General features: G+C 42.3%; 1 protein-coding gene and 1 long non-coding RNA gene across 4 annotated transcripts; both read right to left on the bottom strand.

The window, feature by feature from the left end:
- Nucleotides 1-50: 50 nt before the first annotated feature.
- CFAP36 (cilia and flagella associated protein 36) lies at nucleotides 51-10,137 on the bottom strand. The gene is made up of 10 exons (XM_015620583.3): nucleotides 9,990-10,137; nucleotides 6,479-6,543; nucleotides 5,459-5,560; nucleotides 4,957-5,071; nucleotides 3,932-4,019; nucleotides 3,221-3,272; nucleotides 2,241-2,367; nucleotides 1,825-1,994; nucleotides 1,256-1,417; nucleotides 51-563 (listed from the first exon to the last, which is right to left on the bottom strand). Exons 1-10 carry the CDS (start codon nucleotides 10,102-10,104, stop codon nucleotides 477-479), a joined length of 1,083 nt encoding a protein of 360 aa, XP_015476069.1. The 5' UTR covers nucleotides 10,105-10,137; the 3' UTR covers nucleotides 51-476.
- A 180-nt stretch (nucleotides 10,138-10,317) lies between these two features.
- On the bottom strand, nucleotides 10,318-26,592 carry LOC107201881. Of its 3 annotated transcripts, none has more exons than XR_004496586.1 (5): nucleotides 26,495-26,592; nucleotides 25,142-25,279; nucleotides 23,615-23,711; nucleotides 22,004-22,157; nucleotides 10,318-12,719 (listed from the first exon to the last, which is right to left on the bottom strand). It is a non-coding gene; the product is annotated as an uncharacterized LOC107201881 (long non-coding RNA). The 3 variants fall into 3 exon arrangements; XR_004496585.1 differs by lacking the exon at nucleotides 10,318-12,719 and adding an exon at nucleotides 20,549-20,857; XR_001520448.1 differs by lacking the exon at nucleotides 10,318-12,719 and having other exon boundaries at nucleotides 21,329-22,157.
- Nucleotides 26,593-26,631: the final 39 nt, after the last annotated feature.

Here is a 26,631-nt window from a genome sequence, read left to right as displayed (position 1 = left end):
ACTCCCAAGGTACATTGGCTTTCTCACAAATGAGCTGGTCGAGGGTGCACTTCCTTGTGAAACCAGACTTTATTACACTGCAGAGCTGAAAAGAGCCATTTGTTTATAACAGGCTAATGAAAGGAACCACCTTCTGCACTGTTGAAATGGAAGAGTTAAAATGTTGAGCTTGGAGCTGTTGCCACAGGAATTCCTTTCCCAGCTCTCCATCGCTGCCTCTGCTCTCCAGGCTCAGGGCTGGAGCAGGGCTGTGCTCTGCAGTGCTGGCACGGCCTCGCTGCGGGGCAGAGTCAGGGAGTTTCCAGCACTCTGGAAAATGAGTGTTCATGGTGTGGCCTTTGCAGTAGGGAGTTACCAGCTACTGAGCTGCTTGTCTGCAAGTTCTATAAATCCCAGTGCAAGATTGGAAATCCCTTCACTTACTGATACTCTAAAACATCCTTCTGTTCTTGGGGTCAGCAATGAGCCTCTTAAAACTACCGCTTATTAATTACTTCTTCTTTTAGCTTTTCTGCAAGCATCTTCCTCTTCTGGAGCAGCCTTTGCTTCTCTTCTGACATTCCCTAAAAACAGAGTGAAAACAACACTGCAGTAGCAACCACCAATCCCCCACCATGGACGAGAGGGGAGTGGATGGGGCTCCTGCCACCAGCCCGCCCTCTCCCACTGCCCTGATCCCTGTTTTGGGAGCCCCAACTGCAGCTCCTGCTGAGCAATTGTCCTGAAGGCTCCCCAGTCACCAGCATTTGGGGCACCTGCTGAGCATAATAAAATGCACAGAAACTCTGAAAAATAGTTGAGGCAACAGAAAGTCCTTGGACTTAAGTTCACACCCTTAAGTACTTGCTCTATAAAATAAAATAATGATTTTTGGGTTTGAAACTGAATAGTTACTACATTGTTTTGTAATGTAAGAGGGTTTTAAGGTCTTTTAGTATTTTCCTCTTTTTTGAGAGAGTTTTCAAGCATTTGGAAAAGAAAAGCCCCTGGGATTTGAGGAGCCCAAACAGTTGGTCACAGACTAGCAGCAAGCTGGCATTTTATCCATTCAGAAACTGGTTAATCAGGAGGGTTTGATGATGCCGAAGCCAACCAACGCCAACTTCATCACTGAACCTTCCAGCCCAAAGCCTCTGCAAAACCAGTAACTTGGAAATATTTCCCCCCTTGTTCTTTTTAACCCATTCCCACTCTTGAGCAGCAGCATGGGCACCTGCACTGAAAGCACCTGTGGGTTCATATGAAAGTGCTTCACCTCTTTGGGAGGGGATTCCTCCTCTTTCTGGTCAGTGCTTGCTGCTGCTGGTGGTGGTGCATTATTTTTTGACTCTTTCTTTGTAGCCAACAGCAGGTCTCGCTTTTTCTTTAGGTAATCCTCACGTTGCTTCAGCTGCTGCTTTTCAGTTTCTGATAAATCCTGGGGGGAAAAGAAATTAAAATTTTGAAATTAATTCTTTTGTATCAATATCCTGTGCAAGAAAAGCACACTGATATCTTTGCTTCCAAAACTGCCAGGTGAAAACAAATCCAAGTTGAGGCTTCAAGTCAGAGCTGTCTCCTAAGAAATTACCAAAGGACTAAATGCTGAATTCTAGTCTGAAACCAGAAATCATGAGCTGAACTTTGTACTAATTAAACTGTGAATAACATGAGTGTTTACATGTTTGTTTTTAAAAAAATCCAAAATAACTCAAACCCACCTCATTACAATTACAGAAATTCTGTATTTAAATATAATACTATTTTAAATATATATTCTACACGTAATCCTCTCTTAGGCATTCTAATTCTATATTTGGCATTTTTTTCTTGTTTTTAACTTACAGGTCCTTTCACCCCAGCTTTTTGCACTGTGTTCTCTGAACCTTTCCCAGCAGACCTTTTCTTAGTGTCTTCTTTCCCCTTGGTACAAGAGGGCTGGGGTAAGTTTTCAGTTCCTTTTTGTACTGGGCAAACTGGTTTGGGGTCTTCTTCTGTAGATTGATGAGATCCCTCTAAATAATTTTACATAGAAAACAATTAGAAAGAATAGAAATACATCAGGTAGAAATAATCAGTCAGAACAGAACATCATGGAATAGTAAAACATGCCATGTTGGAAGGCATTCCTGCAGGGCAAATACACTTTGCTCACAGCCTTATCCAGCCAAGTTCTTAAAATCTTCAAACAAGTGGACTCTTGAATCATTTAAAACCAGCATCACATTGCCCACTCAGCACTGCACTCCCCCTCAAATTACCTGGTGGGAATTTTGGGGTTTCTTCAGAATCCTCAGCTCCCTCGGTGGATTCCTTAACTTTGACAGCTTCTCTCGAATCTCCTGGAAAATTGTGGGTAACGTCTGGAGCTCTGAGTTTAGCACGTGCCTTGAATTAGAAAACAAATAAACCTAAGTGTTACATTTCCTAGCACTGTACCTCAGGTACTGAACTGTCCACACAAAGGAATCTTCCAGAAGAACTTCCAGTTAAAACTGCATTGTTTACACCATAGACAATCCAGCCCTTCTCTCAGAATTTCTGCCTTGAAATTGTCTCTGCTGTTGATCAACCATCTGATTCATGTCAGAACCCCACACCACTCATTAAAATATGAAATTATTTCGTGTTAAAACATTCTTTTAACAAAAAACGTGTCACTGTCCTCTAACTAACACCTTCTCTGGCCAGGTCAGCTTGACTGGGTGCTCTGCAATCTGGCTTGTTTATCAAGAATACTGATATTCTTGGTGGTCTGTAGGGATTTGGATAAAACCTGCCTGTTTCCCCAGTCAAGGGGAGCTTTATTGCCATGACTGCACTATTTGGCCAGTCCCCCTTTACATTCAGTTTCCTTTCTCTGTGCCTCAGACCAAGGGATGGTCTCTTGGAGAGGATTTCTGGGTCCTGGTGATTAGTTCTGTCTTGTGAACACTTAATGAGTAACTACACTGTCTGTCAAGTGATCCTGAGGGTAATTCCTGCGGGATTGTCTGCCCTGTCATCTCCAAGCAGCTTACACTTTGAAGGCTCTTTGATCCTGACAATATCAGCAGTTCAGCTGCTCTCTGGATCTGAAAGGTTGACACCCGCTAGCAGGATTGCAGGATTCAGGTGCTGAGCAGGGAATGAGCTCCCTGTGGGATCCTGCCTTGATGGAACACACAGCACAGCCAGGACAGAGTATCAGGGGATTTCTTAACCCTCCCCACAACTCACATAACAAAGGTAAGATACTCACTTCTTCAGTCCTCTTTCTCTCTTGCTCTAGTTCATACTCTTCCTTCGATTTTCTGTAACAATAAACATGAGTAAATACTCAAAACTCCTTCACAGGTAGTGATTTTCAGGGAAATTTAACACTGCTTAAATATAAGAAGACTATCAAAGCAATTACAAGGTAATTTGTTTTAATTACAAGGAATTAATTACAAGGTAATTTAATTAATTACAAGGAATTTGTCAGTATCCAAAATATTTCCATGACTTAAGTCTGAATAGAAATAAATAATTGGGTTAAACATACAAGAGCCCACTGTCCTCAACTATCTTTGTGCTAAAATAATTGTGTAAGGATTTCCAGGACTTATCTATCCCTTTATTTAATTTGCTAATTTAAAGACAAGAAGGGAAGTACTTCCAGAATCCAGAGGGAAAATAGCATAACCTGGATGGATTTATCTGGAAGTATTTACGTGTCTGTGAGGTGGGAGTGGGGGAGAATCTGCAGAAGTTGTACTCAGATCACAGCAACAGTTCTCACTCACTATTTCAACATTCCTGAGCACACCCCCTGCCCAGCACCACCCATCCTCCCTCAGGTGGGGTGCTGACAAGAATGTTCCTGTTATCTGTAAAATGAAGGCAATTCCCTGGAAAAGGCTGGAAGAGTTATGTCCTACAGAGCTATGTTTTAAAAGAAAATACAAAGTGGGACTGATTAATTTCTTACCTTAGAACCTCCCTGAGTATTTTCATTTCTTCCTGTTCAATTTCACTGAATACATCAGAACCCTCTGTCAAACACTCAGGCAATACACCTGGAAAACACCAAGATTTATGCATTATTCTGTGGAAAATGATTTTGTGCTCCAATTGGCAGAGAAGAAAATTTAAAAAAAAAACCTCACAAACACAAAGTCACGTTCACCAAACCAAAGCCATGTAATTCTTCCTCTGAAACTGTTTCCACAAAGGTCCTAGATCCTAGAGGAAAAGGTCCTAAATCCTGGTAGGAAACAGGCAAAGATTTCTAGCAATGCAAGTTTTGACATCGAAGGTTAATCCAAACTCTGCATTGACCATTATTATGTGGCATTTCCCCTAGGCTGCAATGCAGCCAATGCCACTGAACCACTCCCAAATGTAGCTGTTATATGAAAGGTGAAAATTAAAAATTATCCTCTGAAAAACACACATAGAGTAAGAAGTGAGTGAAACTAAAGACATGGAAGAAAGGAAGGAGTGGGATTAAAATCCCTTCGAAAGCATCACCAGAGCAGCAAAATTGGGTGTGGATTATTTTCTCTTCCATCTTCTTTGTCATGCCTGTGTGAGCATGATGAAGGCCCTAACTTGTGCTTTCTGAATGGATTTTTCAGAGTAAGCACAGCAGACACCACACCATCCTTGCCCTGCAAGGAGCAGAATTCCAGCTGTTGATACTGCTCTGTTTGAGGAGCTGCTCTAACTCAGACTCGTCACCAAAATTCTGCAACAGCAAACTCAGTCAGGTTTCACAGAGGAATTGAGACAGACCTGAATTTCTGTCCACTTTAAAATACAGACAGCTGTCACTGAGAGTGCAAGCCAAGGAGTAAGCAATGAAATCCCTGTCCCAGTACCATCAACTGGATGTTTTCCCATAACTTGAACTGGAGCAGAACCAGCATTCCACACCCATTTATGAAGGGCTTAAAGAGTCATCAAAAGAACACTAAAAACCTGCAGTGAACCCCCCTGTTCATCATTTCTCACCATTTCTTTCTTTGATGATTCGAATTGCTTGCAGTTGCATTTCAATATTTTTCTGTACCATCATTTTTTTAAATAGTCTAAAATCTTCTGCTGCCAACACTGTTTGCAGAATGGCCTGTGGGAGGAAAGGTATGCACAAAATTAAACCCCCACAGAAATCCTAACCAGCTCGGGCTGACTGAAATGAGCTGGGTTTTTCAATTCTGGGGAACACGTTTTTAATAATTGTATTTCATTCTCCTACCTGGCTATTTTTCCAGATATACAAGAAGAGCTCATGGTCAGGAAAATAACTTGGGGGGTTATGTCAGCAGTAACATTATGACAATATTATAATGTTATGACAAAATTGGGTTTCCCAGTGTAAGTTTACAGCTGCAGTTCAATTGAAAATTACGGTTTCACCACGAAAACTTTTCCAGGTTTCATCTCCTGCTAGCTGTGTTAGGAAAAACATCAAGCTAAGAATGAAATCCATACATTCCTTAATGAAGGCAAATACCTGGGAGGTGTGGGTCTTTGCAAGAGGAGAAGAAAAAGCCTCTTGAAATTTCTCCTCATTAATTCCAACTTCCTTAAGGTAGTCCTCTAGTAATCTCTCCACCTGTAAGAAAGTATAAGCCTTACCTTCTAAGGTTTTTCCCTGAGAATCCTAGGAATTTTTGTCATGATTGTCTATTCTTTTCTGCTGATGTTGTGGTTTATAAACTCAAAGGAAAATCACTACAGTAGCATAACTGACTTTTCTGATGTCAAGCTTTATTTGTTTTCATGAACTGTTCAAAATTAGCATTTTTATTGCTAAATTTGATTACTCCTTAATGTATCTTCTCCAGTTTCCAGGGTTTTCACTTGTGCACCTTTTCCCCAGACTCCTAGCTAGTATTCCTCATGGTTTTTTGATGTAAGTAGAAGGCTTTTTGCCAGTCTGTGCCTGAAAGCCTTTAGGGTCAGAGCAGAAATGAATGTTGGTTTGTATTTATTCAATCAAAGCTTTTTAATATCATGTATTCCCCAGCCTCCTTACAGAAAGTGTTAGAAATCTGCATGTACTGTTTTATAGGTATTTAAGCTCCAAAAATCTCCTGTTGTTTTTTTTCTGATAATTGAAAGGTAATTCAAAAGATTTCCCAGACTCATTAGGGAACAAAATAAAAGTTGTGAGTGCTCTCAGACATCCTGCTGGTTGTCATTTTAACTTGTCAGAAAATAACATTATCAAGCTTATAAATACAATCTTGGAGGTAGTGGATATATTAATTTTAATGAAAAATATGTAAAGCAGCCTAAGAGCTATGACTGTGTCACAGTTTCTTTTCTATGTACCTGGTCTTAGGCAGAAAAATGCATATGACAACTACAACTCAGAGGATTTCTAAATAATGTGGAAAAATCCTAAATAACAATAATAACCCAATAAATAAATAACCCAATAACCCAATCACAAGTTCATCTAAATACTCATTTAGCATTTTAAATTGTTTTGCTTAGAAATTTACCACATATAGTGAATAATGCTCACCAGAGCTTGGTACTCCTGATAAATTTCTGTGTAAGACAACTTGCTTTCTTCTTCATCATCGAAAACTGAGGAAGGGGAAGAAGAAACATTTTGCAGTCAGTGTACAAACCACCACAAGTTAACTTACACCCTAAATAGCAAGATTAACCTTTACAGGGTAATATATATTTAATCATTGAAAGTACAGGCCATGATTTATAAAACTCCTGTTTGTTTCCACACACTCAGGCTAAGCGTGTACTTTTGATAATTAACAATTAAAGGAATTAAGCTGCATAATTTAATATTGGGAAAATGTATCTTCATAATAGACTTGTAAGCAAGTTGAGGATTCAGCAGATACATTCACTAAAAAGTAAGTTTTAATATAAGAGCTACCCCATGAACCTGTGTAAGGTTCTGGTGGCAGAAGAAACATCAAGCAGGAAATTTCTCACTCTCCATCTGTTTACATGGAAGATGTATTTATTAATGACTTAAACAATTTTTATGAAGTGTCATTCATGTAGTGAGAAGCCAAGGTGATGCAGGAAAATGAGTCCCTGCCTGCAAAACCAGATAAACCCAAAGAGGAAATGTGCTAAAGTTAAGTTATATTTTAATTATATCTATCCTGATTTAGGAAAAATGGACATTCCTATACTATAGGCCATTTAATCATATTGATGTAAATTCATATTAAAATCCCTGACTGGAACTACCTAAGCTCATGATCTCTATGCTGCAGAATATGTAGAAAAAGCAGAAAATAAGAGGAACTGAAAACTAAGGTTGGGGAGAGGGGGTTAATTTACATTTTTTTCATGCCAACAACTAAGAGAGGTAATGTAAAACCTGGAAATTAAAGCAGAGGCTTAGAAATAAGACTGCTTCAATCCCCTTCAAGATTAGGCACTTGGACAAGTCACTTCCCAGGAACATCCTTTGAAGTCATTTGAGGAATGGGAATTCTGCTTTAATTGGTGTGTGATTTATTCCTCATGTGCATGTGACATCTCCGATGGTGGTGATGCCTGTGGAATCACTGCAACCTTCACACAAATTCAGAGTGACTTTTTGAAGGCATCCAACATCTTTCCCAGCCATGAGGCCACACCACTCCAAACCTGGACACTCAGTGTGAGCTGAGGTGGCACTTCCTAAAGCAGCGTCACTTTCTAACACAGCAGTGCAATGACAGAAACCAAATCACACACTTCAGGTCCCCCAAAAGCAGAGGAAAATCTGCTTTTTAATCATGCTTTGGAAAACTGACATTGCTTGTGGGTTTTGCTCAAGGCAAAATTTTAAATGAAGAAATGAAAATAAAATGTTTACAAATATCTAGGATTAAATTCAAACAGGAGGGAAGGTATTATAGACATCAGTTCTACGGCAGCCACCACATTACCAAACTCAGGAGGGTGGAGACACTTGGCAGCCTCTGTTGTCTCCTCCTGGCTGGGGATCCCTCCCAGCTTTACCTTGGCCTCTCTGCCCCCTCTTTCCCCACCCTTCCTGCCCTGGGAAGCAGGGGTGTCACAGGGGTGTCACAGGGGTGTCACAGGGGTGACACAGGGGTGACACAGGGGTGACACTGCTCGGTGACAGCTTGGCCTGGCACTGCCAGGGGAGGTTCCTCCTGCAGAGCAGAGTGGGAGGCTGGCACACACCGTGCTCTGTCCCCAGGCTCGGGGCACAACGGGATGAGGTCGAGTGCCAAGTAAAGCAAGCTGCAGTCAGCATCTCCTCTCAGCTAAGTGGCTTTAAGGAGTACTTGGAACAGAGACCTTGGATTTCCTTGAGTCAGGGCTCCTGAATCACGCAGTCATTATTCCTTAAGGTTTTGGCACGGTCTTTGGTTGCCCAACGGGAATAAAGATCTGAAGAACCACAGCATGAAAACAAGCCAGGGGACACAGATGTCCTGGGAGACCCTCACTATCTTCCTGTTAAAACTGAAAACCTTGGCTAGGACCCCTCGAGTGGGATGATACACACCCCTCTATTTAATTTCAGTTTGATGTAAAAGAAAATTAATCGAGCTATAAAAAAATAATCAAGTTCCCAGAAAGAGGGAGAGAGAGAAAGCAAACATTTACTAACAGATAGAAAAGCATTACAGTAAGTTTACAAGTTGAAGTGCAAGGACTTGGCCTAAGTAACCATAGTTCTAAAATAAATTCCTCACATACTAATTACCAAAATCCAAATTGTATTTTCGAGGAATCACAAATTATTGCCAGTTAATCAGACTGTTGTCAATTTGCTTGTCCAGCCCAAAGATTAAATGTTTTGGGAATGCAAAGGACTCTGTCCTGACAAACTAAGTCAGTAGAAACCCAGCAATGGAATCAGCACAACAGGAAGTGACCATCACGCCTGCCTCACACTAGGTGGAAATTTACAGCGGTTCCGCAAATCTTCTTACTGTCAGTAAATTCCCCTCAACCTTCTAAGGAGAAAGGATCATTGCTCCTGAGAGGGATAAATCAATTCCCTCGATAGGTAAACACAGACCCTTTGCATGATAACCAGGATGTTTGGCCCACCCCAAGTTTAGGCAGACTTCCCTGGAGAAAACTTCCAGTCTAGGTTCCTCTAACCCTTCCTAGCCGTGAAGGCTCCAGGAGTTTTCCCTTCCTCTTTTCCCAATTTAAAGAGGGAAAGGCGTACGGACTCACGACAACCGTTCCTCATGCAAAGTTTCAGGGGTAGAAACAACTCAGGGAGAAACTGAGAAGCAATTTATTTTTTTTTCAGGAATCACAAACAAAAGCTGTCTTTGTTCTTCCAGAGGGCTCAGGCACTGCTTTCAGACTTGCCCAAATTCTCCTAACTTTGCTACTGTAAGCATCCAGGTGTTTTTTGGCAGCAGAAATTGTTCTGTAAGCAGCAGAAGTAATTTATCCATTTTCTACATCAGAAAGTCTGTTTCCTCCTTCCCTCCCTGCAGATACAAACCTGCACAGGCCTCCCCTGGCTACAGGGCAATCCCGGCCCGCCCCCGTCCCTGCCTGTACTTCCACTTTACCCAGGCTGCTCCCCAAATCATGCCTTGATTGTCTCAAGAAGAGCAAGGAAGAAATGCAAGTTTAACTGGAGTTACTTCCGAGCTAAACTCACACACACGATCACCCACAAAACGTCCCCGGTAATCACTGCCAGTGCTGACCATCATTTTTGCGAGGTACTAAAACTCAGGGGTTTTCACCTCTTAACTGACAGCATCCACATAATGGCAGGAGTTAAACTTTGGGCCTTCTCCTCCTCTGTCCCACCGACCAGACGGCGCTTTCGGCTGCCCAGAGCATTTTCCTAAGGAAAGCTCCCGGCTCTGGGAGAGCCTTGGAGGCCGTGCCGGGGTCCGAGGAGCCGCAGGGTGCAGCGCTCGCTCGGTGTGAGCCGTAAGCTCATGCCATAATCCCAGGACGAGCTAATGGATGCGAACGGCACCTCCAGACACCCGGCTGGCCCGGGGGACACCCGCGGCCGGGACAGACCCGGCGGTGGCCTCGGGGGACCCGCTCACCCTCGCAGTTGTGCTCCATGAACTCCAGGATGGGGATGGACCAGGCGGGTCCCCGCAGGAAGCCGGCGATGGTGTCCACCACCCACTCCACGTCGTCCTCCTCCTCGGCCGCCATGGCCGGCGGCGCGGCCGCTATGGAAACCGGCGTCACGGGGCGGGACCTGCGCTTCCCACCGCATTCCGGGAGCGGCGCGGGGAGACAGGGCGGCTGGCAGCGGCATCCCCGGCAGCGGCATCCCCGGCAGCGGCACCTCCTGCAGCGGCATCCCCGGCAGCGGTACCTCCGGCAGCGGCATCCCCGGCACCGGCATCCCCGGCAGCAGCATCCCCGGCAGCGGCATCCCCGGCAGCGGGGTCCCCGGCAGCAGCACCACTGCTCCTGACAGAGGATCAGAGCCTGCAGGGGTTGTTGGGGGCGGCCCGGCTGTGCTTGGGGATAGCCGGGATAGGAGGGACACTGGCCCTGTGCCCTCCGGAGGTGCCCGGCGCTTCCAGCGCCTCTCCTACGCTTCCACACTACAGTCCAGCTCGGGCTTCTGCATTTAAATGTTGTAAAAAAACACTCCAGGTGATGGGAAATTCCTGTTATCCCCTGTTTTATGGCGTGCAGTGACGTTGTGGAGCAAACACATATCTCGAGTGTTCCTCGTTAGCAGCTGAAGCTCTAATTGTAATGTTAATAGCTCATCAGGCCTTCGAAAGAACACGGATAATATTTAACTTAGCGATACTGCAGAAACCCTACAGAGCTAGAATTAGGAAATAATTTACAAGGCAATGGGTTAGAAGGTTTTAATCATTTGGATATTTCTTAAGGTTAATAGTGGTAGCATATTCCTTTTCTCCACTGAATTAAAGTAATTTCCCTTACTGTCCTCATCTCTTGTGCTGCTGACCAAGTGAAAAGTTTTTCCGAATGTTTAAATTTGTGTTCTTCCTAATACTGGGTGATTGCTCGCCTCACTGGTGCAAAAAAAAGAATAAAAAAAAAGAATCTCTTCATCCTTTTTGAAAGATTTTAATGCCCACAAACGGTGGTGGCAGTTCCAGTTTGTTACATCAGGCTTGGGCTTCTTGCTCAAGAACTCTTGTAGCCATTAATGAGATTTTACCTGCACAAAGTTTCAGTGCTTGGTGAAGGCTAATTTATTTTCTCGCTATTTTTTTCTCAAAAGTAACAATTCTGTGCCCTCAGAACTGCAGAGAAGTACCCAATCATCATTTAAATAAGAATCTGCACTTCAGATTTTCCTTTTGCAGGACACTTTTTTTTCACCACTTCCATTTCTACAGCCAGTTTTGTGGTCTGAGAGCATCAGTGGTATGACAGGATATTCACTTGCTCCCTTTTCCAACTCACAAAAAGCATTTCTTGCTTGATTTTCTTGCTACTTCAGATATTTTGACAGATTAACAGTTAAACATTATTATTTTTAATTACTCTTTTGTTTAGGCTTTAATTCTCCCATCCACCTAGTTTGTAATAATCTTACTGCTGCAACAGCTGTACATATTTTTACCTTAGTAAACTTAATGCAACTTTTCCAGTTTGTTTTCATAAATTTTCATTTGGGAGGGATTTTTTTTTTAATAAATCTGACCTCAAAGAGAACACTGAGCTCAAGCTTCTGAAAACCTGTGCTGCAAAAGCCTTTTCTTTCAGTCCAGTAGACAAAATTAAACGTGACTTCTGTATAAAAGGTTGCAAATTAAAATACTAATCAGTTTGGGTTTATTTGCAACAATTTATTGTGGAGATTTTTTGGTTAAATATGCTATACTTCAGGGACTCCACTGTACTTTAGTCAAAGCTAAACTAGGAGAGAAATTGGTTCTGAGCAATGCAGACACATTGAAGAAATGCTTAAAGTCAAGTAAGGAATTGTGAGCTCTTCATTTTCCTCCCCTTTGGGATATTGAGCTACTACAGGAACTTGTAAAGATCTTCCTATTTAGGTCATTTTCTTTCATTTTATAAAGCTGTTCTTTTCTCTTGTGACTTGAAGGTTTTATACAAATGTAAGGCTGTTTCACAGAATCCATTCTGCCTGAGAGGCCATTCCTAATATAATTATCTAATAATAAGCATATGCCATTGCTTTTTCTATAATAACGCTTCTTAGCTAAATTATCTAATCTTAAAAGCATCTCCAGTGTCCAACATCTAATGCTTTCTCTTTATAGCTTGTGAAAATAAGAGATGATAGAATTACAAGAATATTCTTTCTTCTCTATATTTTTGATTATTTTTTCATTTACAGCCTTGCCACAAACCACACATCTTTTACCCACACATTTATCCAAAAGTCTGTCCATAAACCAAATTTCATGTATTTTCCTGAAGCAAATTTTGTTCTTTACTTAGCAACAATAGGATTTATTCCCATATATGCTTTTCATAGGGATTTTCTACACACACATGGTGTTTCAGTAACTGCTGCAGTGCTTTTATCATTGTTTTTTTAATGTGGTGTCTGCACCTCTTGGATTCTTAAAAGCCTTGCAAAGATTTAGATTTTTCTGTCCTATTTCAGGTGATTGTTATTGATGGAAGATGAACTGCAGCAAGGTGAAGTCTGTGGTTTGATCTGAAGCCTGTGAGCTTTGTTATTCTAATCTCTTCTGGCATGGAGTTCTGCAGTCATGAACAGGTTAAAAAAAGGAAAAAGAAAAAGCCTTGTGACCTTTCTTTGGAAGAGGAGAGTTTCACTGAACCAGGAAAGGCAGCATCTGTGGGTATGAAATGGTATCAGAGGGTATGAGATGGTTAGAAATAGTAAAATAATAAATTGGCAGATGCATGGGCATTTTATTTGTTGCACGATAAGAGTGGGAGAGAGTCAGGGAACATAGTTGCCACAAGTCTATGATAATAACAGTTAAAAATAAAATATAAATATTACCTTCAGTTGTATATGGATTTGGGGGAAATATCTTTATTTCTGAGCTTAGGATACTTTCCATGCTAGTCCAGCTTTTAACATCTTCAGCCAAGAGTCATGAAAGCTATGCAGAAAGACTTCTCGTTTCAATTTCTCTTCAGCTTTTACCACTGAGAGAATTATGCATTTTTAATTTCTTTGCAGAACTTCCCTTAAAAACAACTCCTCGATATTAGGATTACTGAAGTGTTACCTGGGGCTGTGTGGGGAGTGGGACTAGAAGAGAGCTGGAGGCTGCCCAGCCTTGCAGTTTCCTCGACTGCACAGTGCAAGAGAGAATTTATTTGAGACATGAGTTTGGTTTGAGTCATTTAGTGTTACCTCAGGGCTTGGCTTTCAAAAAGGCATTTACAGACAAAGTGCTGGTTCTGGGGGCTCTGGGGAAGAGCTGCAGTTTGCATTTCTGAGTTTTATTACCCACATGTTTCAGCTGCCCCTAAGAACTTTGGCTAATTGCATTGTATTGTTGATTATTAAAGCCAAAGAAAAACCCCAAGGAAGACAATGCACTGGAGTGCCTCACAGAAACTGTGCTTTCTGCTGCTGAAACAGAAAAATTAGTTGGATGTACAAGAAAGAAATACTTCCATGGAGATACAGATGGAAGTGCTTTGTACAGAGCCTCATCTGTCCCATACCATGGATATCAGGTGTATAGGACTTGTAGCAAGTCAGATATTGGAAGAATTACACAAATTAGGTGAGCAGAGTGCATCTGCTGGAGAGCAGCAGCTTATCCCATTTTGCAGGGTGTGTTATCTGGCTGCCAGGGGCAGAAGGGACTCCACTCTCACTCTCCCAGCTCACTGATGTGATGGAGCCCCGTGTCCAGGTGACACAAGATCACTTGTTCTGAGATCTGAGCCCAGCAATCCCAGACTCCTCACACCACCCCATTAACTCTCCAGCAGCTTGCAGGTTGGAGTGAGGGGTTCAGGAAGGGGTTTTGTCACCACAGCCAGCACTGGGGAGAACAGAGGTGCTGCTGTGGTGCTTCCCTCTTGCTGTGTGCTGCTTCCTTTCTATGTTCTCAGGTGCCACCTACTCAGACCCATTGCAGAGGCTCTGTTTGGAACAGAGGAAGAGCTGGATGTGGTTGCTGAGCTGTATCTCCCTGAATGTCTGAATACAGCTGCCACACCAGTAGGTGAGACCTCAGGAAGGCATAAAAAACAGAGCTGAGAGACGAAGAGTGGAGCTTTTCACAGCTTCATGAACAGGTTAAAGGATAGCAGCGTAAGCGGGGCTGCTCCTGTTCTTACTTGGAGGAGACACTGTAGGATTGCAGTCTGTGCATGGTTTTCATTAGGCTCTGTAGCTCTTAATAGTTGATTTTTATGAAAACACCATGAGTTATTTATTAAGCAGTTTGTATTTGTGGACTATGGGATTTTTACTTGTGCTTTAATGTTAAGATTAAAAAATAACCAATTTGGCAACTATGCTTTTATAGAATTTTCATTATCAAATGATGCTGTGTGTAATTGTGGGTTATTTTGTGACTGAATCATGGATTACCTCACAGTAGAGCTCAGAGCTGGGGGCTATGCTGTCATTGCACCCCCTGCATGTCTTGCTCATGCTTTTTAACCTTGAAAAATTTGACAAATATATCAAGTGTATGAAATGTTAGATTTTGTAGGAAACAAAGACAGGGAATGAGGTGAAATGAGTAGTACAAAAAATTATGATTTCAAATTAGTTTGGCAATGAAAGGCAGACAGTGAGACATTACCACTGCACAAAGCTTTTTGCCCTGGCTTTTTCTGTCCAGTCTTAATTCTACTTTCTGGGGAGGAGTGAAAGCCACATGTGCTCTCAGCTGAAGGGGTCAGAAGTCAGCCATGAGCTTTTGTTTTCAAAAAAAAGGGAGAAAAGGCTGACTGGAGAGCCTTGGGGATAAACCACTGTCCCCAAAATGAAGGAGCTTTGGGGATCTTGGCAGACCAGGATTATCACTCTGTTTGTTGGTGGTTAGGGCTCTTGGGGTTTTATTGTCTTAGGGCTGGGGTTTTTGGGGGTGGTGACTGTGATGTTTTCTTAGCCAGTTCCTGGTACTGGCCCTTCAGAGCTCAGTGTCTGTTCACAAGTGTTTGCCCTGATGATTCTCTGCGAGGTTTTCTGGAGTTCTGCTGGTTTGCATATGCCCACGGTGGGCTGGCAAACGGGGCTCTGAGGCTCACGGGGTGAAGCTAATCCGTGCTCCTGGCACTCTTGGCAGAATTCCTGGCAGGACTTTAGGCCAGGAGGGGAGTTGGATGGAGGACAAGGGTCGGGGGGAGGTTGGAAATTGCATTTAAGGCTCTGCTGGGAGTCTTAATACTGGTAATGTGTTCACTGTGATAAAGTAGGAAAAAGTGCTTGCTGGGAAAGCTGACAAGAGACCAGCCAGATCCATTTTGGAGCAAGGGATCAGAAGGCTCCTTCCTGACACTTTGCTTGGCTGGACAGGCTTAGTTTACTATTTTAGAGCAAACAACAAAGCAGCTCAGCATTGTGGTGCCAGAGTAGCAATAGAGCACTTCCTGTACTTGAAATTCAATTTTACATTCCCTGCAGAAATACACATGGTTTTCACTGAAATAAATAGAGTTTAGCATGTTTGGTATTAATATTACTGGCTCCTTGCTGTTTGTATGCGTTTTTGTGCCAGAATACTTTTATATGAGAAAAATATGTCCTGAAAGCTTTTGTAGGGAAAAACACCATACACTTTACTCTGAAAATGCCTCCAGAAGGTCCCATGTGGTGCTGTGTATTAATCTATAATAGGATGGAGTGATTCAAACTGACCTTCACAAAGTGTTTAGCTGAGTGAACACTTTCTGTGGTAGGGTTTTCATTTGTAAATCCAGGGTGCCAGGGGGAATAATGGATGGGAAAAAGAAGTACTTCCAGAGTAGCAAACTCTGAAGCTGAACCAACATGAAGGAAGGAGATAAGGGAGTTGTTGAGCAAAAGGTGCAAATGAATTAAGTGGGTTTTTCTGCCAGGCCTTCACTGTTCACCACAAAATACATGAGTGAGGAGGTCTGGCACTAAGAAGTCACAACAGGGAGCTTGGAAAGAGAAGGTGACAGTTTGTGACAGGCTGAGTGGCATTTGGGTTGGTTAGGAGCAGGTGACTGGAGATACACAGGCCAAGGGTTATTTTTTTTCAGGTACATATTGAGTGAAGTGTAAAGTTGATGGCACACAGCCACAAGATAATCACCAACATCTCAATCGCAGGTCTGCATCTCTGGGTGTGCACAGGAGTCGAGAGCTGGCAGATAAAAGGGCTGAGAGATTTGTTATCAAGGCCCACTCGAGCACTCACTGCTCCTCAGGGCTTGGCCAGTCCCTTGCATAAGGCTCTTTCAGTCTAATGCCAGTGCTGTCAGTACAAAGGACACTGGGGCTCTAAGGGTGACAGCAGATCCCAGAGCAAGCTGCCTGGGCTGCTGAGGAGGCAGGCTGGGTGGCAGAGCACCAGGAGGACTGCAGACTGAAGTACAGCTCTGAGGCATCGATATCAAAGGCAGGAGCAGCTCACTGCGCCTTCAAACCCCCACTTTGTACAGAAGCAGCTGTGTGATATCGTGCCAGTCGCTGACTGCATCCTATGGATCCAGATCGTTCCAATCAGCAGTAACTGAGCTCACTACAATTCATTTGTTCCATTCCCCTATGTGGGCACACCCTGGAACAGAAGCAACTCTTTGATTTTCAAATCAGTAGCTCTCTTATGAGATTTTATACACGGGACACTTTCAGAATTTCTCATATGCTGTTCCTCTTATACTTTTTCCATGTCAGGGAAATTTTGTTTTAACATGTTTTCACCTATTTTGCTCATAATGTGGTATATCATAACAAATATTGTTTATTTCTGAAATATTTCTTGCCTGCCATTATTTCTGAGGATTTTTTCCCCCCATTTTCATCCTTTGAATCAAAGCAATTTATGTTGGTCTTTACTGCAAACCAGCACTGTTATTTTTGTTAAGGTTTGGTAGGCTTTTTTATTGCTTTGTGGAGGTTGGCATTTCAATTACATAGTTTAAGGATTAGCCAAAATGACAGAGAAATTTGGAAGCAACAAGGCCTGTTTGGATCCACATCAGCCTAATAAAAAAATCTGTAGAAATACCATGTGCCTCATTTGTAGGAAAAAGTACTGAATTTAATTTCCCTTGTAGCTGAACAGTCACCCTCAAACTGTCTACTCCTATGCATATATACATACATATATATATAAAATCCTCATGGGGGCACTCTTGGTTTGAGCACAATGTAGAGGAGGTGCTGCTTCATCTTGATTTTCCTTTGTAGTAGCCTGACAAAAAAAGCTTAAGGAGCTCCTAGGGTGTCTTTCAAGTCACAGTTAAAAATAAGCTAAAATAAGTGTTACATAAGGCAAAGGAGCTTCAATTCTGTAATTCTGGTATAAAGCAAATCTAGTTATATAATCCCTACTGATAGAATTTTGACTTTCACTTAAAATAGGGTCATAGTAGGAGAGAAAGGTCATTATTTAGAAATTTGGGGTTTAGTTGACTTACCTGTCTCCTTGCTTTTTGTATTTCTTTTGCAACCATTATTTTTTTGGTGTGTAAAAGGAGGGGGGAAATAAACTGTCACTGTATGTGATGTTGTGGCTTTCCTGCTGTTACAGGTTATGAAGTATAACCCATGGTGATGGGGGAAATCCGAGATACCTCTGGCAAGAATTCATTTGGTAATTTGGAGGAAGCTTACTGCTTGTGTCCATTTCCCAAGCCCACAATAACTGAACTGAAATTATTTCTACATTTGTATACTGTTAATCTTCCCGACCAGCTGGAGTTCTCTTTGTTATCATTATTAATAAGCACAATTTTTACTTATTCAAAGAGCAGACATATAAATATCTATCTAATCTAGCATAACAATGCCATCACAAAACAGCCCAAGAAAAATTAGTGGGTATACATTAAACACCTATTTTTGCTGTTTTTGTCTTGCTGCAAGAACATTTAGTAGGTAAAACTGAACTGTGTCATGGGCTCTTGAGTGAGGAATTCCTTGGAAGAAACAAGCCTTGTATTCTTCACAAGAAGGATTAGCAGTTCCTAAATGCCTGACTAATTTCTTCAACACAGTCCATGTCGCTGGTACAAAGGGAACTGCAGAACTCCCAATACTTCACTGTTCTCTGCTTCCACTTAACTGCATCAGGACAGAAGCAGTAAAAGAAAGAACTAGACAGGGCAGAAGATCTGAGCTCGGAGCAGTTATGAAGTCAAGTCAATCTGAATCATTTGCAATGTGTATTTCCACTCAGTGTGGAAGGATCAGCTCTGAAATGTTAAAAAAAGCCTCACAAGCAGGAAGCATGTCAGTCATCTTTGTAATGGAAGTGTGGATGAACTGGGGGAAGTCTCCAGGGAGCAGAGGGGGGAAATTTGAGTCAGAGGTTACTCGTGGGCTATTTCCACTAGGAGAACACCAGCCCTCTGCAGCAGCCTCTGCTTTCCTGCCAGCAGCTCCGTGTCCTCTGTGCTCCACAGGCACCCAGGCTGGGAGCTGCAGCTCCAGCAGGGGTCTCAGCAGAGGCAGGAGACCTCTCCATGCTTTGGGATAATGATTATTATTACTGCCAACACCCCTTTTGGGTGACTGTCAGCCTCAACTATAGCACAAAATTGGCTGTCCTCGTTCGTTAATTAATTTTGTTTGTAAAATACTCCTCTGAGGGAGAGGGAATAAATGTTACCATTAAGGACTTAAATAGGCTTTCAGATGAAATACCATAACCAGCTGCAGGTCAGCAACAAACCATTCTTTGTTAAGGTGTTTTCCTTTTGCAGAGATACAGCCTGAATTAGCTGAATAATCTCATCCTTTTAAGGCAGACTGTTAAGGTGGACTAATTCTAGGATCAAAAATGTCCTCTAGATCATAATAGCAGGAAGAAATAAATGTCAAACTATTCATTATTTTAGTAGAACGTTTTCTGCGTGAAAAGGGCTATGATCTTCTACTTTGTATATTAAATAAATCTATTATATTTTAATATTTTATATATTTTTGACCTGATACTAATATTTAAAAATAATAACCTTAAGAAAAATTAAACCTTTTCCGGCCCACACGAGAATTATCAAGCACTGAAATCAAGACTGATACTCATAGTGATCAGAATTCTAATCTTACCCAGGTTATTTAAAAAATAAAATAAAACCACAGACTCCTTTAGATTGGGAAAGATCTTTAAGTCCAGCTGTTCCCCCAGCCCTTCCAAGAGCACCACTAAACCACGTCCTCAAGTGCCACATCTGCATGGCTTAAATCCCTCCAGGGACTAGGACTCCACCACTCCCCTGGGCACCCTGTTTCTGTAGTAATTTTAAGTAATTGTTTATTAATTTAAGCATTAAAAATCAGGAGTGTGTTAAATTGCTTAGTAATAGATTTAAAAAAAACAAAATCAGACAATTGACATCTAAGTATAACCATGAAATTAGAAGGAAATTTAGTATTTTGTTGAACCATCCTTTGACCTATCAGCCACTGCAGCCTGACCCTTAATTCAGAAATTGTTTTGCAGAATGGAATGTAAGAATCATGAAGAATTTCAATATTGTATGACAACCTTAGGAAAAAACAGAGCATTTTGTAGGTACATAAAGCTGGCAAGAAGAATCTACCAAGGGAGATATTTAGGCCCTGGAAAGGGATAGGTAGGAAATAGCTGTTGATGACAGTGGTTTGGAAAAGCCTAAATAAAATGACCAAAGGTATCACTGTAGGTTTTAGCAGAAGAAAAATTACCTGTTGTAAAGAAAAATACTTCAATAAGAAAATTTAAAGGGTGGTAGACTTGGGGGGGAAAATGGCATATAAGATGAACATAGGTAAGAATTCCAATTTTGTGTTCATCTCCAATTAAATTCGCAATTCAGCTGGTGTCACAGTGAATTGGACCCTCTGGACTTAGTGCAAACAAAAGGGTCCTACAGTCAACAGTGGTGTCTGAAAGAGCTGTGAGTGAGTAGGTTGTTCCCAGTTTTAGGTAACTCAGGAATCCACCCTTTTTCAAGAAGCTTCATCAGGAATGCTATCTAATAAGTGTAATTACCAATTTTTAAATCTGGCATCAATTACTTTTTCATGACCTATAGTTTTTTTCTGCTAATTAGTTCATCTATTTTAATATCAGTCTTTTTAGTGTAATGCTGTAAATAACTTGTGTTTTCTTGTTCTATTAGCTTGTCAAATGATTTTCCCAAAGGCAAAATAGAGATATCTTAAAAGCTTTTAATTGTTTCACCAGTATTTCATGGAGAGAAAAGCTGTTTTCAGACGTAAATAATTTGACAAATAACCAGGGGTAAAATCAAACATAAAGATGAATAGGATAATCCTGAGGGAGGGAGCTCAGAAGAGAAGAGGTTTGAACAGAAATGATTCTACTACAGCTGCATTCTTAGTGCTGTATAGTTTTTCATAACTAAGTCAACGTACACAAATGGAAATCTCAGGGACAGAAATGTTCTCCACCCAGTTCATTATTTCCTGACCTTGGGAAGATCCACCTCCAGCTGCAGAGGAATGCCTCTCTAATGAGACATGCTAACATCAAAGGTGATGCGGGGCTCTGGAACTTAATAACCTCTCCTGAGCTCAGAAATCTGGCTCTCATGGCAGCACTGCCCAAGCTACTGGGGTCAAGTGACATCGAGACTGCAAAACGTGGGTGAAAGTAGGGAGGCACCAGCAAGAGTCCATGGCAAAGGACAGGGAGCCAATTACCAGGAACATGGTGTTGTGTAAAGGAAAGCAAGCTTGATGTTGTAATAAAGCAAAACTGAGGCAAACGGAGTTTTAAGAGATACAAAAGTCTTTCCCGGGGATACAAAACCTCTTCTGTTTTGTGAAGCAGAATGGGGAGAGTGCTCCATGCTGAAGGAAAACAGCAGAGAAGAAAACCAGCTCAACATTTCTGTACATCAGGGATCCGAGATGGCCTAGTGCTATTGATACAATTCCAGTGTCTTGCTTTCCTAAGATCTGCAAATCCCCAGGCAGCTGTGGCAGCTAACAATGAGCAGCCTGGGCTGCACTTTGCTCCTCATCAGAGGAAATGCAGAGCGTGCTCTGTAATTCATCTTTCTGACCCAGTTCAGAAGAAACGCTGCTAGTACTGGCAGGATCTTGTCTGACAGAAGGCATGTCAGCAAGAGCTTTTGCTCAGTCTCACTCCACTGGCCACAACAGAAGTGAGTACCAAAGCTATTGTCCTGGTAACTGCTGCTCTTGCTGTAATACTTAATGCTTGCTTTTAGGAAAACAGCAATCTATTTCCTTTATATGCAGCAAATAACAAAGGGAAATTCACAAACTGTGTTATCAGACAGCCTTGTAGGTCACAGATGAGAGTTGGAAACGGATAAATGTTTTATTGGCTAAACAGGAAAAAGAGCTGAATTGTAATGCTTAGTTCAAATGAATTTTCTTTGAAAGGGTGTGTTTCTCTGACACACTTTCAAGAGTCTAAAACCTATGAAAAGTCTTAGGAACAGCTATTAAATTTAAAAGTCAAGATAAATACTTGGTTTATTTCTGATCACATCATTTGGCCTGCCACAGTAACATTCTTCCTGCCAGTCCAACTGATTGAAGAGTAACAAAAAGCTGTGGGCTCCTCCCTCCTCAGATGAATCCCAGCATTAAATGTGACACTTTAACCAAGTGTTTCACCTTTTAAATACTGCAGTCACCTTTTAAATCCATTGCACCTTTTAAATCCATGTAGTCCTCCAAGGAAAGTGTGGATATGTTAGGTAGGCATGGCTAGAAATGGTCAATAGCTTTTTCTTGCAATGAACATTGTGCCTGACAGGAAATTCTGCTGCATTTGACACTGGTACCCATACAGGGTATTCTTTGTCTGCTGTCTCTGTACTAATTTCTTGCTATTTGCTACAATTGGACACAAACTGTCTGGGATCTGTAAAAAATTTTAAATGGACACCTCCAACCTCCCAGACCCCTACTGTTTTCCTTCTAATTTTTCACTCAAAATACCCTCATTTTGAGATTACTTACAATTTTCTCAGGAAGTTCCCTTAAAGTTGATGGGGAATTTTAAAGTTGGTCACATCAGAGCAGACGCTGTAGCATGGAAGAAATGTTCAAGAACTGCTGTGGAATTTTCAGCTCTTTATTAATGTTAGAGAGGGGTTTTCCCTTCTTTCCACTCCTGTGAGATAAAAAGTAACTTTTAGTCTGCTGTCTTTGTGGCACCTTTAGGAATTCATAGCCATACTTAAGAAGGCACAATCCCTCAGTGCCCTTACTCTTCATTGCCCCATCTATTCCTATAGTCTTGGTTTGATAGGGAAATGGGATTCTCTAGGAGCAAACAGGACAAAGAAGGTGGCTGTCCTTGTCACTGGCTTGCAGTTCTCACTAAACACTGACTTATCCAGAACATTCCAGTTTTGGCTGTGGTTTCATAGCCCTGCATCCACACTCAGTCCCTGTTTTTCCCGTGTTCTCAAGTCCCATCAGGCAAAGGGCGTTAACCCAGCAGTGCTGACTGGGAGGCAGAGCCGGCGGCGGGAGCAGCGTCACCTCTTTCCTTTGCTGCTGTGTGAGAGGAAGAGAAAACCACCGCGCCTTGCATCAGCTAAAAAGGGCAGGGTGGTTGTCATCTACTCCCCAAACTGTCCCCTCCCTTGGCTCACTGCGGGCAGGGCTGACCAGAAAGGTTTGGACAAACCCTGACAAGGTAAGTGGGGCTGTACATGGTCACACTTTCCTGCTGTCTGTGGATTCAAGGCATCTGGGTTTTTCTAGATATTCCTTTTCAATTTTTATTTTTGCAATAGCAAAAGTTGCTAAATAGTTGCAAAAATTGCTAATAGTAGGTACAGGAAGTGATGCCACGAGCAAAAAAAGTTGACTGAGATGAAGTAACTCTGTAATTTGTAGATCTGGGATCTAGGCACAGATCATTTGTAATTTCCATGTCTTCTGTGGAGTCTTTGTGGTACATGGGGGATGCAAAAGAAAGGAGCTTTACCTGTACAAGAACAAATACTGCACTTCAGACAACAAGGTAATCTCTAAATCTGTTTTTTCAGAAGCAGCAGGCCACACTCTGTATTAAATACTGATAGGGCTGTTCCAGAAAATGAAATGTGAAAGAACAAGATTGTTCTCTATGCATTTTTTCAAATTATAAAAAAGATACTTTTTTTAGTTCCAAAATATTCCTGAATGTACAGTCTTAGAATAGTTAAAACTATTAAAACTTCAGTTTTATAATAATGTTTCTTCTCTGTTTCTGGGTCAGCTAACTTCAGTTGTCAACTTCCTCAGCTTCTGGGATTTACCACTGTAAGTGCAGTCATCAGACTTTCTTTTTTGAGCTTTCCCAGGTAAAAAGTGCTAAAACAATGCAGCCAAATATATCACAAGTTGCAGGTTACAGTAATGTAGCCCTGTAGAGCTGTGACTTCTAAGTATTTCCTAGAACAATACTCATGGGACTCCCGACAGCTACGCTGAAAATGAAACCCTTCCGTATTCAGTTCGGGATCAGAGAAGTAACTCGAAAGACAAACATTTTAATTCATTTTAAGGGTTGTCTGTCAAACAAGGGCTCAGCAATCAAAGGCTGACAGCTTCCTGTCCTAGGGCAAGTTGTCTCACCTCGCTGAGGTGGCTGCAGTCCAGGTTCTTCTGGCTCTGACTCCACTGCAAACATCTGCCCTGGCAGCGGTTCATCCTGGTGCGTGTCTGTGTGTACCTGAAAAGGAGGGAAATTCTCACACTTGGTGGGACAAAGTGGCAGCTAATTAGAAGAAACTTCTTCATAGGTTTTCAGGGCTCTTAGTCTTTGGGGAAAAAAAAAAAGGAAACAAAACCCAACCCAAACCAAAACTGAAAACAAAACTCCTCTGACTGCATCTGGATACCTTTTCTGAAATTTTATTTTGTACTAATCTCCAGTTGAAATAAGAAACTGTAAATCATCTTGAGATAAAACAGCTGACAGTGCATTTCATATCTAAAACATAGCAGTCTTTCTGCAGGAATGGTAATCAACAGCCATGCTGAGCACACAGGCCAACTGCACGATGTGGATGGAAGCAAAAACATCTAAAACCATTTAATTCAATTTTTAATGCTAGGGAATCTCAGTATAAAATGGTTTCTGTGAGCCAGCTGCTGTTACTACTACATGGGCTATCAACTTCTACTGGCTGGGCTCTAATTCCTAGAAATTGCTTTATGCCAAAGTCATTACTGCCTAATTAGAGCCCACAAGAAACAAGGGGATGAGCCAGGGAAGTTCCATGGCTCTGTGGGCACAATCGCATGTTTACAGACTGCTGCCAGACGCAGGGAGCGGAGCGGTTGGTTGGTCAGGCTTGTACAAAAATGCTTTTGTGGCTGCCTTTAAGGGCTGGGAATTTATTGGCAGTTGTTTCACCCATGGATCACCAGGTTCTTACTCAGAACCAAGGCTGCTGAGTTTTCCTTTGCCCTTTCTTATTTCTTTTGTTTCACAGTAGGGCTGAGTTCACTCTAGAGATCTGGTTTGGGAGGGAAAAACATGATGTTTGCTGAAATAATAAAACTGTGGGAATCAAAGTCATTTAACTATGCAACATTGTCTAAATTTAAAAAAAAATCCTAAGAATGCAAAAGACAGACTAATATTACATGGTCCATAATTAATTTTTCTAATCTGTTACTTAGGTATTCTTCATGGGAAACAAGTCACAATTGGAGTTGGGTTTTTTCCCAATCTTGGACATTAGGAAAAATGTGTATCCAGTATTTGGGTTAAGAGAAACCTTATCTGTTTTACTATTACTTGATTTTTTTTTTTCAAAAGCACTTAATTTCAGTCACTTCTATTGCAACGTTTTGTGGGATTTTTTTTTTTTTTAATTGAGTGTGCAAAACTAATGGTATTTGAAAAAATGCTGGCACAATTTAATTTATAACACACAGAAGAGAAGCTGGATTTAGTTAGAGATTTTGTAAAATGCTTTGTCAGTGAACCACATAATGTATTAAGCAGATATATCCATGCATATTAATGCAGGATTGAATACTGGAAGCACAAGTAGCAGGAGAAGGCTCAGAGAAGGGACAATGGATCAGGCCAGCACACTGCTTGTCATCCTCTGACTTCCCACAAAACCCTTCTAGAAAACTAGATTTTACCTTAACATGGGTGTGTCTGGATCCCATCTTCTGAGGAGAAAACCCGTCCTGCTTCTAGCTTCCACTTCCTGAGGGGAAAACCTGCCCTGCTTCTGGATTCCACCTCCTGAGGGTACGAGTTTTCCCCATCACAGGCACCTTTATTCTCAAAAAAAGGAAAACGGAAGAACATCTCAGTCCTGCACTGAGGTTTTTCCCTCATGGGCACCTTTATTCCCCGAAGGAGAATGAAATAGCATCTTTTCCTACCACACTCTTCCCCTCACGGATACCTTTACTCCCTAAAAGGGGAATGGAAAGTCATCTCCCACACCGAGCTTTTCCCTCACGGGTGTCTTTATTCCCCAAGAGGGGAATGGAAGAGCGTCTCCTTCCCACCCTTCTCTCCTCACGGGCGTCTTTATTCAATGAGGGGAATGGAAGAGCATCGCCCTCCCTCCCGCTCCAAGTTTTCACCTTTATTCGCCCAAGGGAAATGGAAGAGCTTCTCCCTTCCTCCTTTCTCTCCCTTCCGTGCTTTTTTCCTCACGGGCACCTTTATTCTCCTAAAGGAAATGGAGAATATCCCTCCCGTGCCGAGTTTTTCCCTCACCCCCATCTTTATTCCCTCAGGTGGGAAAAGAAGAGCATTTCCCTCCCTCACGCGCACCTTTATTCTTCAAAGGGGAAAGGAAGAGCATCTCCTTCCCGCCCTTCTCCTCTCATAGGCACTTTAATTCCCCAAGAGGTGATGGGAAGAGCCTCTCCCTCCCGCGCTTTTTCCTTCCCTCACGGCACCCGCAAAGGGGAGCGGGAGAGTTTCTCTCTCCTCCCTCACGTGCTTTTCACTTTACGGGCACATTTATTTTCCTAAGGGAAATGAAGAATATCCTCCTGCCATGAGTTTTCCCCTCACGGGCACTTTTACACTTTTATTCCCTAGGAGAGGAATGGAAGAGCATCTGCCTCCCTCACACGCTTTTCCCCTCACGGGAAAGGAAGGACATCTCCTTCCCGCCCTTTCCCCCTCACGGCACCTTCATTGAGCAAGAAGTGATTGGAAGAGCCTCTCCCTCCCTCACGTGCTTTTCCCCTTATGGGCACATTTATTCTTCTGGGTTCTTCTGAGTTTTCCCCTCGCGGGCACCTTTGTTCCTTAAAGGAGAATGAAAGAGCACCTTTTCCTCCCACACTTTTTCCCTCACGGGCATCTTTATTCTCCTAAGGGAAATGGAGAATATCCCTCCCGCGCTAAGTTTTCCCCTCACGGGCATCTTTTTTCCACAAGAGGGGAACGGAAGAGCATCTCCCTCACGAGGACCTCTATTCCCCCAAAAGGGGGATTGGAAGAACATTATCATCGCTCAGGGGCACCTTTATTCCCGGCGCGGGGAAGGGACGAGGCTCTCTCCCCCTCACACCGAAGGCTGAGCGGTGCCCGCAGCCCGCATCGCGCGCGCGCGCGCGCCGGGCGCGAGTCCTGCAGCGGTTTGGCCGCGGCCCCGCCCCTT

Source organism: Parus major, chromosome 3, assembly GCF_001522545.3.
Source record: "Parus major isolate Abel chromosome 3, Parus_major1.1, whole genome shotgun sequence".
NCBI classification, from domain to species: Eukaryota; Metazoa; Chordata; class Aves; order Passeriformes; family Paridae; genus Parus; species Parus major.
Note: the sequence above shows the minus strand (reverse complement) of the source record. Positions and strands in the feature narration are given on the sequence as shown.